This window comes from Elgaria multicarinata, chromosome 5 (assembly GCF_023053635.1).
Source record: "Elgaria multicarinata webbii isolate HBS135686 ecotype San Diego chromosome 5, rElgMul1.1.pri, whole genome shotgun sequence".
In the NCBI taxonomy this organism is placed as follows: domain Eukaryota; kingdom Metazoa; phylum Chordata; class Lepidosauria; order Squamata; family Anguidae; genus Elgaria; species Elgaria multicarinata.
Window position 1 is genome coordinate 106,821,182 of NC_086175.1, and position 13,028 is coordinate 106,834,209.

Sequence of the window (13,028 nt, forward strand, 5' to 3'; positions counted from 1 at the left end):
AAGTACAGACTATATCACCAACCATTGCTATATACTCTAGAAGAGTCAAGAAGGAGTCAAGAGTTCAAAAGGAACCAGGGAGGCTTGGAGCAGGGATCTCCAGCCTAGTAAATTCTGGCACACAAGCTAGCATGTATACTTTACCATTTTATCTTCCCAGTCTTCCTCTTCTAATGAAGAGAGACTGAAAGAACTGGGCATGTTTAGCCTGGAGAAGAGAAGATTGAGGGGAGACATGATAGCACTCTTCAAATACTTAAAAGGTTGTCACACAGAGGAGGGCCAGGATCTCTTCTCGATCCTCCCAGAGTGCAGGACACAGAATAACGGGCTCAAGTTAAAGGAAGCCAGATTCCAGTTGGACATCAGGAAAAACTTCCTGACTGTTAGAGCAGTGCGACGGTGGAATCAGCTACCTAGGGAGGTTATGGGCTCTCCCACACTAGAGGCCTTCAAGAGGCAGCTGGACAACCATCTGTCAGGGATGCTTTAGGGTGGATTCCTGCATTGAGCAGGGGGTTGGACTCGATGGCCTTGTAGGCCCCTTCCAACTCTGCTATTCTATGATTCTATGACTTACCCAAATCCATCTCCCCAAATGCTTATCTTCCTACCTCCCCCTTCAATTTTCTATCTGATTTGCCTGCTGATTATTTTAGTTTTTATTATGACTATAATATGTTGGCTTTCATGAACACTTAATTTCTTAAATCCTTAGTCTAAGAACTATTTTGCAGCCATAACTCAGCACTGTGTGAGCATATATATATACTCTAACCTGAATGTGTTCTTAAGTGGGAGGACAATTTCACCCGTTCATTGATTTTACTGATCTTTCTTATAAACAGCTAGAGCAGCTTCACTCTGCCCAAATGATAGATTCTATGTGCTTTGTTGTGAGCTGCAACCCACCAGAGGCTTACGTAGGAAAAATAAAACTTTTATGACTGACATGATAGGAGCTTACATTGCCTTATATTACCTTTTGATATATAGAAACAGACTACTGGTATATCCTTTAAGACACACTTGCTTATACTGACACATGATTACAATGGAGAGTGATGAGCTGGACTGGGAAGGAAGAGATTAGTAGTTTATACAGATAGAGAAATAGACAACATGGTGCCCTCCAATTGTTTTGGACGATAACTCCCATAATCTCTTACCATTGGCTATGCTAACCAAGGCCAATGAGCAGGGCTGGCCCAAGACATTTTGCTGCCTGAGGCAAAGGGCAAGATAGTGCCCCCTCCCATTCCATGTATATTAGGGTGACCATATGAAAAGGAGGACAGGACTCCTGCATCTTTAACAGTTGCATAGAAAAAGGAATTTCAGCAGGTTTCATTTATATATACGGAGAACCTGGTGAAATTCCCACTTCATCACAAGAGTTAAAGCTGTAGGAGCTATACTACAGTGACCAGTTTTAAAAGAGGGCAGGGCACCTGCAGCTTTAACTGTTGTGATGAATAGGAAATTTCACCAGGTTCCCCATATATACAAATGACACCTGCTGAAATTCCCTTTTCAATACAACTGTTAAAGATACAGGAGTCCTGTCCTCCTTTTCATATGATCAGCCTAATGTATATAAGCTCATTGGAGTGGTAGTGGAATCTGTCTTCAACACTGGTGATGGGACACTGCACCTGAAGGCAGCAGACGTGTTTAGGAGGCACAGAGCAGGATAAATGGCACGTAGCTCTGTCCTCCATCTCCAAGAACCTGCCATCTTTCTCTGCCTAATAGTAGGGCCAGCCCTGCTAATGAGAGTATTAGTCCAAAAACATCTGGAGGACACCAGCTTTCCTATCCCTGCTATATAGCCTGTAACATTGATAGGATTGCCATTATTTAAGAGTTAATTATTCCCTTGGAGCATAGGAAATATGCTTTGTAGCTTTCCCCCCACCCATAAGTAAAAAATCACATTCTGTTCATAATTTACCAATGGATCAATGTTTCTTGTTTTTCAGAATGTCGAGTAGTGAAATCCACTTCCTATACCAAAATAGCTTCGACACCACGTAGGAGCACTACCAAGAGCCCAGGTCCATCTAGACGCAGCAAATCTCCAGCATCTACCAGCTCAGGTAAAGCTGTTTATAGAAACTTAAGCAAATATACTCTTAAGGGCAAACTTTCAAACGTCTGGTTTTGGTGATAGCTTCAGGCTTCATAAACCACTTTGCCACTTTGTTTCTGGCTTGTATTAAGTCAGATTTCCCTCATTATGTCCCATTGTTGGTTAAACCAGAAATTAAGTACTGCTTGGGGGATGGATGCTTGCCCCAATACATAAACCTTGGTTGTTCTGAACCAGTCCATTGTCTATTTAATGTATGAAGGGCTTTGGCAGGCTTTTAAGCAATCTTAATATGTACTTGTTTATTATATTTACTTGTTTATTATATATATACTTATTTATATTTATTTATCTTAGTGTTTATTTCTTTTACTTTTAATCTTCCTAGGAATACATGTTCTTTGGGTAGATTACAAAAAGCTAATAGAATAAAATAATTCTACAAGAATAAAATAAAAACAGTCATTCCATAACTGAAATTGCTTAGAAGTCTAATGTTGCAACATGGTAATTGAGTAATTGATGACACTTCATTATTTTGAATATTTATTGGTGGTTAAGCATATATATCCAGGAAAGGGATACAAAAAGGAAAGTTGGGCATGTGTGTTTTAAAATGCAGAGCAATAAACATTTCTTGGTTATGGACTGTGAAATATAGTCATAAATAATCTCCGCCCCCTTAAAATATATGGGGTGACCATATTAAAAGGAAGACAGAGCTTCTGTATCTTTAACGGTTGTATTGAGAAGGAAATTTCAGCAGGTGTCATTTCTATATATGGGGAACCTGGTGAAATTTCCTCTTCATCACAACAGTTAAAGCTGCAGGTGCCCTGCCCTCTTTTAAATCTGGTCACTCTAGTATAACTCCTGCAGCTTTAACTGTTGTGATGAAGAGGGAATTTCACCAGGTTCTCCATATATACAAATGACACCTGCTGAAATTCCCTTTTCTGTGCAACTGTTAAAGATACAGGAGCCCTGTCCTCCTTTTCATATGGTCACCCTAAAATATATAGAGAAGCAAAAGTTTAGGAGAGATACAAAACTATTTCCTGGATTTTAAGTGGTTATACTTTGAATCATAATTTTCAGCTCCTTGCAAAATTCTAGAAAATCCTTTCTCAGGCCACTCTTCAACCTATAGCAACATGACCTTTTGAGAGTTGAATTGAACTAGAATGGAGACATTTGCCTCATTCTGGTAGATAGAAGTTTTAATAAAAGTGTATGCTGCAATTGGGTTGCCTTTTCTTTTCTTTTCCTCCTGTCCCTTTCACAGGAATTTGACACACACAAATTCAACAAATGAAGCTTTTTCAATTGTAGTAGGTGGTTTTAAAAAAAGCTTCCTCCGCTGAATTGCAGTGGAGGCTGGTGGCTCCAATTTTGGTGGGCTTGTAAATCCATTATGGGTTTCAGTCAGAACCTGCCAGGAATTCTAAAGCAGCTATCCAAGGTGCTGAACCTATTTTGGGGATAGGGACAGCCCCATCAGAATCAGAGCCAACAGCCCCCACTGCTCTGTTTCTGTGCACAGGGAGCTGTCTGAGGAGACAACAAGACAAGAGATGAAAGTGATGTCATATAACAAAAGAGAAATACAACAGAGTAGCCCAGCCTGTTAGGACAGTGTAAAGAAGACAATTTCCAGAATAAGCTAAGGTTTTTGAGGGATGCTAAAAACAACCAAAAGGCTGTGTTTTCACCAAGAATAAGAACAAGGGTAAAGTAACTCTAATGCTTAAGGAAGGCGGTGAAGTGTTAAACAGGTGATGGAGAGAGGCAGAACTACTCAGCTCTATTTTTGCCTCAGCCTTTTCCCACAAGGGAAATGTGTTTAACCTAAGACAAACAGAACAGATCACAGAAGGCAACTTCTATAGAAGGCAACTTGTAGCCCAGGATAGGTTAGGAAAAGTTAGAGAACGTCTAGCTACTTCAAGTCTCTAGGGCCAGATGAATTACATCCTGGGATACTGAAAGAGTTTCTGGATGTGCAGGCTGTAATCGTCGAGAATTCTTAGAGAATGGGTATGGTGTGGGAAGACTGGAGATGAACAAATCGTGTCCCCATCTTCAAAAAGGGGGGAACGCTAGATCTGGGAAAGTACAGACCAGTAAACCTGATGTCGATACCAGGCTAAATTCTAGAAGAGATGATTAAGCTGTCAGTCTATGAGCATCTGTTAAATAATGCCTTGATTCCTAGATCTAGAATGGGTTTATCAAGAATACAACCCTGGGTCATGAGCCATTTAAAGGAGATGTGAGCAGCGCATCTCCTGGAGACTGCATGCAGACCTCAGAGGCCACCCCTATGCAGCCCACAGTGGGTGCCCTGCCCCTCAATTCCCCCCATGCTGCTGCTGCTGCCGCCACCACCACCACCACCATATAGGGCACACAAGAAGAATCATCCTTGCACACACTGTCTCCCAGCAGAATCAGGTTCCCACCAGCCGACTAATCAGCAGAGCTATTTGACTGGCTGGTGGGAGTCTGATTCTTATGGGAAACAGGCATGCAAAGATGACTCTCCGCGTGTGCCCTGTTTGCCAGAAGAACTTGGGAGAATGCCGGGGGGGAAAGGGTACATGAGAAGAGTCATCCCCATGCTCTTTCTTCCCTAGTAAGATTGCAGGGAGGAAAGTCTTAAAGCCTTTCTGTCCTCCCAGCAAGTACAGTATGAGCAAGATCACTGGGTGGTGGTAGGTGAAGGCTTAACCTCATCCTCAGCCCAACGATCTAGATCAAGTGTATACATATATGTGTCTATGCACGTGTGTGTGTGTGTGTGTGTGTACAAGTGGATGTGGCTGTGGCTGTGCAGCCACTGACCACCCACCCAATGCCACATTCAGCCCTTGAGCCATATGGGTTGCCTAGTCCTTGTTTAAATGTAAATACTAGCACTTTGAATTGTACACAGAAGAGAACATGCAGCTAATTAAAAGGCAGGTGAGAGGTGTTAAAGTGCAGGAGCAGACCAGCAAAAATGGTGGCCTCCCTAACATTTTTTTTTTTTTTTGCTGGGGAGCAGCCCATTGCTTAAAATTAGGTATGCTGAATACCTTCAGAAGATTTGGTGGGCTGCCTAAACTCCACCTCTATTGCTAGAGGTGCCAGTTTCATTCCCTACTTTCAGATCGTTGGTGCTTTTGTCCCAAGGCAAGGTATGAGGAATAGGGTTTCCTTGTCTCCACTGTCCTTCTTAGCCTGTAATTGCTTTTTCCCGCCTCTCTGGCCCTTTCAGGATTTTTATTAACATAATTTCTTGAGTGAAATGATGCCAAATAACAGTGTTACAGTATAACAATATTGTGCTTATTCTTGTATAGTTGATTATGGAGTTTTCATCACTTCTGTTTTATCCTGTGGTTTTGTATTGAGGAAAAACCAACAGAGGCAGAGAAAGTATCTGGAAATTTGAACTTGTTTTGCTCCCTTAGCAATTGTGCAACTGGATAGTACCCAATGTCGTCCCCGTGCTACTGCTAGTGATATTGCACTAGCATAAACCAACGCATCTGGAACATAATTAATGCAGTGTGGAAAAGCAGTGCAATGATTTGCTGCCAAATTTTGGCAGTGTGGCAGAAAAAAAAGGGGGGCAACTCTTCTTCAAAACAAAGCTCAAGCTTCAAGACCTTGCTTTAAAGAAAAAATGCCCTCTTTCTCAGGCATTTGGCAGCACACAAGGAGTCTTTTTAATCAGGTCCTGTATTGTCTCTGACTGGTGGTTTTAAATTGTTTTAGATATACGTTGTTGTGTGTGCTATCTGTTTTACATGAATGGTTTTATACTCTTTATAATATATTTTAATTGTTTTTCATTTCTGAGAACAGCCCGAAAGGCCCTGGCTATGGGGCAGAATAGGTATATAATAAATGAAATGTAGTAAATGAAATAAAATGTCCCCTTTTCGCCACCATGACACTGAATTTGGGTGATGAGTCACTGCTTTTTCCCATTGTGCTACTTATGTCACTAGTTGTATTGCGCACCATTAGCATTAGTTCAGGGACAACAGTATGTAACCATGAAAGCAAAATTATGGAACATTATAAGGATGCCAATGGAATAACTACTAGCACTCTTCACATTAAAGTTGTGCTCATCCCTTTAAAAGCACATTGTCACTGATTTTTCAGACCATCCTAAAACTCATCCCTCAAAATACAACTCTAGTAAAACAGCTCTGCTTTTCTCATTCCCTTCTCCCAACCCACACTGCCTTTCCACATATATGCTGCTTGTGTTGAATGCAACTTTGTAGTCACCTGAGTTACAAATACATGTGCATACAGGCATAATGTAGGCCCCCATACTAGTCTCCAGGTGGCTGTACCTTTTTCCTGGCCACGTCTCCTTTCCCCTACCCACCTGTTAGCTGGTGGGTTGGCAGTTCTTCCATTCCCCCCTCCCCAGTTCTAAAAGATTGATGTGCCAAGTTCAATAAGAGCTTTAAGCTACAATATGCTGGCATTTTGCTATTGTCTCCACCCCATTTTGCCTTTGGCTACACCCATCAGTGGAATGCAGCCCATGAGCTCATGATTCTCTGAAGTTGAATTCAGCCTTTGGGCTGAAAGAGGTTTTCCCACTGCTGATGTAGAGAGAGAGAATATTAGGAAGAAAATTTATCTGGATATAATGTCCAAAACAACCGCTTCACGTGGTAGCTCCATGATAAAGCAGGTCCTGACTGAACTTATGTTTACTGACATTCTGCATCGTCTTGAATAATAATCTTGGTGCAGTATGTATCACAATATATTACAACATGGAACTATTCATTTAATTGATTGCGAGATGCAAATCGTCCTGGAATACATTGAACTGATTGCAATGATTTCCATATTCTTAATGTGGGTTAATAATTGGATTTAAATAGGGCAAAGTGTACAGAGTAGGTTTTAAACAGGGTTGTAAAACTATTATTGGTTTGTTCAGTTGATTTACATCTGCTATTTTAGTTGATTGGCTGCTCTGTAAAACCCAATACTACCTAATCTATAACAATTTCTTGATTCATCTAAAGTTCATCATGGCGTGTTTTTACATTTTTGTATATTGTTTTTAAGTGTTTTTAATCTTATGTGAACCGCCCAGAGAGCTTCAACTATGGGGCGGTATACAAATGCAATAAATAATAATAATGGCCAAGTTCCCGTGAAACCAATGACATGAGTGATTATTTTCCATGGGCCCCAGTCTCAAGCTTTGAGCTGAATCCAGACCACTGTTGTCTGCTATGTAGCAAAGGGAACTCTGGTAGTGCAAGAACTCTGAGGGCATGTCTACACCATGCCTATATCCCGGGATCGTCCCAGGATCATCCCTGTGCATCCCTATTTTTCATTTAGAAACTTTAGGAAAAAATAATTTAGAAACATTGCAATCTTTAGAAGGAAGGGGGATTATGAGTGTTGTCCTACATCTCCAAACAACAGGGCTGGCCCTCCCCAAAGGTGGAGTGAAGCCCCCACCTCAGGGAGCAGAGTGGGAGGGGTGGCAAACTGAGTACTCCCCCCCTGCCCTGCCAAGAGAACCTGCCACTGGCACCTCCAGTGAGTGCTCTTCTGCAGTGAAATTTACTACAGTGTTAGAGCAAGACTAGGAGAACTTTCCAGAGCAGTCACCTGCTCAGCGATGGTAGGGGTGGGGATGGGGCATGATGCAGAAGTGGGAGTGTGGGAGTGTGACACAGCAATGAGAAGGATGTGGGGATAGCAGGAGGGCAGGCACCGATGCTGGCAAACAAGGACATGCCTTCCCCACTAGGTGGTCCAAACCAAATGCCCAAAGTGACAGCACCATCAAAGCAGAACTAGAGGGAAGAAGATAGTCAGTATCATTTAAAGTAATGTTTGCTGTGTACTTCATTTTGATTGTTATACATTTTTGAACTCTTGTAAATTTAATCTCTTAAATACACTGTGGCTTGTTCTCCCAAGTGTCCTACCCAACTTACATCTCTATTATGTCTGGCAAACCATTTGGGTAAATAAACCATATCAACCAAACATGCAGGTTTTGTAGAGTACAAAATGTTCTCATTCTTACTAGCAGCTTTTAATGAACAATATAATCTCAGTACAATTTGTTGCCAATTGCCATTGCTTGTTTCTCAAAACTGGCAAGATAATACTTGAATATAAATATACACGTTTAAATATGTCTTACTGTATCCCACTGTGAGGGCTTAGGTACCATTACTTTGAAGTCTGTCATGACAGATAAATGGTTACAACTTTGAATTAAAACCCACCACAACAAGGACATTTTATAAACAGATTGTGAAGTCTCTACTTCTATATCATCCTTCATTTGTTCTAAAAACTTTTGAAACCTGGAATTATCAGAAATCATTATGCATGATGGGTGAAATCCTATAAGAACATAAGAAGAGCAATGCTGGATCGAACTAATGGCCCACCTAGTCAAACATTCTGTTCCCACAGTGGCCATCCAGCTTCCGATGGGAAGCCTTCAAGCAGGACATGGGTGCAACAGCACCTTCCTGCTCATACTCCCCAGCAACTGGTGTACATAGACATAACAGCCTCTTATAGTGGACGTAGCATATCATCATCCTGACTAGCAGCAATTGTCAGTGTATATTTTATTGCTGAGCTATTGGCCTGAGAGTGGAAAGAAATGGCTGGGGGTGGGGTAGTCAACTGGAAGCCAACCTTAACTGACAGCAAAGCTGTATTGTAATCTCATTTTGGATACTCAAAGACACATTCGTGGTTTTATACATGCAACTTATATGTATTGCAATATGTGAAATTGTTTAGACAGCAAGTAGTTGATCACCTTAGTAGTAATGTGCTGCTGGCCATAACCCCATTACCAGTCTTCCTTTATCCAGTTGCCTCTTATAAATGATCCATGTGCAAGCATTCCCCCACATTTGATATGGTTGATGAATGAGTTCTGATTCACAAGCCCTTGTCCTTGGTCATGAATTTATTCAAAGCATTATTGCAATAGATTTCCCAAAGTACAGGCTAACTCTTTGCCCATAATTGTGGCTGACCTCATCTGTTAACTCCACACCTTTCCGTTACCTGATCCAATGCAACTGCGAGAAATATCTTTCAGAGAAACTTAACATACATCAGCATTGTAATCATTAGCTGCCGTAATATATACTGCCCTTCTTCTTTAAGATGAACAAAGAATACAAGCCTACAGGTATCTGGGCCAGGGTGCTTACTCTTGTGAATATTTGGCAGATGGGAGGCAAACACTCTTCCCACCCCACAAAGCTCTAAAATCCAGTTGAGTCTAATGGCTTTAGCAGTTGTGAGAGTGCCAGTCAGCTAAGGTTTTTCAAGAGTTATTGTCATTGTGATTTTCAGATGAGTCATTTGGTATATTGCCCCCAAAGGCACCTCATTATGATTCAGTGTGCAGCAGCATATAAGATTGCTAAGGCTTTGGGGGCTTGGTAGATCAGAGTGGGGGCTGCAGTTGCTCAGCATCCTGAAGTCGCGGCATTGTGCTTAATTGACACCTTTGATGTAGCCCCTAAGACAGAACCTGCACCTCCCACTGCTGCTCGGAAGACGTCAGCCTTACGCAGAACAGGCTTCGGCTTATGAATCCTGCATCTCATTCAGCTCTCTCTGTGAGCAGCTTTGGCTATCCTTAACTAATCCCAACGCTTCCCATTTCTGCTAGTGCCTGCCTGGCTGTAGTACAAAGGCAAACGTTTTCCTGCTTGGCATTATCAGGTTAAAAACTAAGTCTGTGTCCATGTTAGAACTCATAGAAGGTAAGTTAAATGCCTTATTGCTATCCTGGCATGTAAATATTAATGCAAGGCAGAGAGTACGGATGTCTGGTAGCTGACGGGTTTTTTTTCCCTGTGGCTGATGAATATGGATTGTAACCTAGCAGTGGTGTGTCTGAGAAGACATTTTATTTCATAGCATCTCTCTCTTTCTTTCTCTTTCTCTCTCTATCTCTCTCTGTGCTTTTCAGTACATTGTTAGTGCCCTTTGCTTAGTTTCTCTTTGCTATGCCTTCCACTGCTGTTAGGTTTTTACTCTTAATTTTCCACCAGATTTTATGTAAATGTAAAGGATGCGTGTAGCAAGGGTATCAACAGTTTAAAAGAACCATTCATATTCCGGAGAGTATTTGAGGTCTGACAGACAGTGGTGTTGGAAATGGCAGAGTCCATGAGAGTTGCTTCTGAGTTAATGCTTGGGTCAAAGGTATCATGCAGTTATCTTTGCAAACAAGTGACCTATTAGTATCAACATTGATTTCCCCCCCCTTTCTTTTAAAATGCCCCTTGTCTATATAGCAGTGATATTAAATTTCAAATGGATAATATTAATACATCTCTCCCCACTCTTACCCACCCCCCAAAAAAGGAGTAGAAGAGATTTTATGCAAAGAGCAACTATTAAGACCGAAAAAGCATATGGCTCTGCATCTTTTTGCATGCACAAGCACTCCACGGTTGAAGACAATAATTTTAATTTCATCAGCGTTGTGGCCACAAAGTGAATACAAATGAGTTGATCACTTGTTTGAGCACAATGTAAGGCAAGCCAGTATTGAGATACTCACATTGTAGAGATAAGTAGTTTGAGAGCTACCTTATTGAATATTCATTAGGAATGTGAAGACCCTAAATAGTACAATGCAAGAAATGGTAGCCTAGTATGAGCTATGTCGGTCCTATGTTTTGTTTTGTTCCAAGGACACACAGGTCCGATGTCATGCTTGTTTGTTTGTTTGCCCTTCTAGTTAATGGAACTCCTGGTAGCCAGCTTTCTACTCCCCGCTCTGGGAAGTCTCCAAGCCCTTCTCCCACGAGCCCTGGAAGTCTGCGGAAACAGAGGGTAAGGAAACTTGTGGTTTAAGACCAGCCGAGAGAGAAGCCTTGATACCAAGTTGATTTATCTAATGCAGAGGGTTTTGAACTTTCTAACTTCAGGGGACCCTTTCCACAGTAATTGACCAGCCAAAATGGGGATGGGGAAAGTTGTCATCTAATGGGCTTTGCCTGGTCTCCTGCTCCACCCTGTTTTCATTTGTTTCTCCCTGTAGAAAATTTGTACAATGATTTTCAGGATTAGTATACACACAGACTAGCATGGTTGTTCATTCTGCAGCCTTCTATTCTTCATATTAGTTTTTCCTCCACACTAGTAAGCACAAGCAGTTGCATGTATTGAAATACTGGGTGTAACACTTTTGAGAATATGATCATGTATACGAAGCCCTGCATATCAGTGCTCATTGTTCATATGCATTGCTTATCGGTAGGAAAAACAACAACAGTATAGTAAATGAATAGAAGGTGCTGAAAGCTATGGCAAAAGTATATTGCACACTTCTGGTGTTTGAAATAAAGTCCAGAAATCAAATCCAAAGTAATGGCAGATAACTAATGCATTCATACCACATTGCAGCCAGTGTCTGATAATTTTGAACCCGTATAGTTCCACCATAGACTCCTGGTACATTGCAGGAAAACATGTTTATGCAGTGCACTGGACTCACCAAATCTGTTAGGCCTCACAATTGTCCTGCATGAACAGAGTTCAACCTGGAAGATACCCAATGGTTTCTTGTGGCCACACGTTGCAGTTTGGTGAAGGACAAGTTGTCTTTCAGAGACTCTTGGCAGCCATTATTCATCTCATCATTGGGAAAGCTACAAAGGATTGTAGGGTTTCCTGGTATACTGTTCTTATGGGCATAGCATACCTGGTCAAAAAGGCTTGTTCACAGTTCTTGTTAGGAAGCTGTTAGATTGATTCAACATCAAATAGAAACTTCCACCATATTTGGCTTTTTTGAAAGGCAGTTCTTTAAAGTTACTTTTTTTCAACCACACTATGTTTATAAAGATTTTATTGCAAAACATTTCACTGATGGATACAAATTTTAGACTTCTGATGATCTCCCTACCATTTATTCCATATTAAGTGGAAGGGTACTTCCAAACCAAAGAAGGGTACTTCCAAACCTAAGGGTACCAAACCAAAGAATTCAGAAACAGAAAATTCAGGTACAATAAACAAAACAACACCACCATTTAACAATGAAGGAAAAGTATTCAGTCTAAAGACATCAGTACACCATATTAGCCATTAGAAGACCTGTGTGGTTTCCTATGAGTTCTCCTCAATAAAGCAGCAATACAATGTACATAAATCAGTCATCAACTTTGAATAAAGGTACTAGCTATTTTGATTCTTGTAACATATATTGAAATATATGTTACAAAGCACTATTGGTTCTGCTAATTATTACAGGGCAGATCAAAGAGGTACACGTCTCAACATTTACGTTCATACTAATTGGAAAAGTTGCCTGTGTTACTTATCTGAATTCTATGCACTCCAACCAAGTTTTCCTTAAGGCAGCACACTCATGTCTTATATCTGCTTACTAATATGGTTAAGTCCATCTTTTCTCTGTGTTTTGGCCGAACTAATTTAACAACACTGTACATGGTCTGAAGGCACATGACATAGAAATTCTGCTGATGGTCTAGGTCTGATCAATGCCTGAATAGGAGGCCACTTGGGAATCTTGGGTATGTCATCTTGAACTCCCTGGATGAAAGATAGGAAGTCAATGGATTAAATAGCTTAGCTTGGGGGTTCCCAACGCAGTGCCTGTGAGGACCATGGAACCCACCAGGACATCCAATGGCACCCACAAAGCTCTGCACTCTCTGCCTCCTTCCCCATCCCCCCAAAAAGAAATCAATAAGAGCCTTGAAAAATGTCAGGGAAGTCTTTTTTCCCTCCCCTTCTAGCCTCTAGCCTTGCTCTATCTCTCTCCTCTACTCCTTTGCCTTGCTATTTTCTCCTCCTTCCCAACCTCTAGCCTCACTGTTCCCCCACCTCTTTAGCTCACTGTTTCTCCCCTCCTAGCCTCTTTCTTTCT

The 13,028-nt window shown here is 41.3% G+C and overlaps 1 protein-coding gene across 4 annotated transcripts in view; it reads left to right on the forward strand.

Moving 5' to 3' along the window:
- The window catches only part of DCLK1 (doublecortin like kinase 1), a 247,536-nt gene that overhangs the window by 147,433 nt on the left and 87,075 nt on the right, over positions 1–13,028 (forward strand). For 3 of the 4 annotated variants that reach the window (XM_063126961.1, XM_063126962.1, XM_063126965.1), the window contains exons 5-6: positions 1,983–2,099; positions 10,872–10,966. In XM_063126961.1, coding sequence (XP_062983031.1) covers positions 1,983–2,099; positions 10,872–10,966 — 212 coding nt within the window. Of the gene's footprint in view, positions 1–1,982; positions 2,100–9,655; positions 9,886–10,871; positions 10,967–13,028 lie in introns of those variants that run through there. The other variant, XM_063126964.1, reaches the window with a different exon arrangement.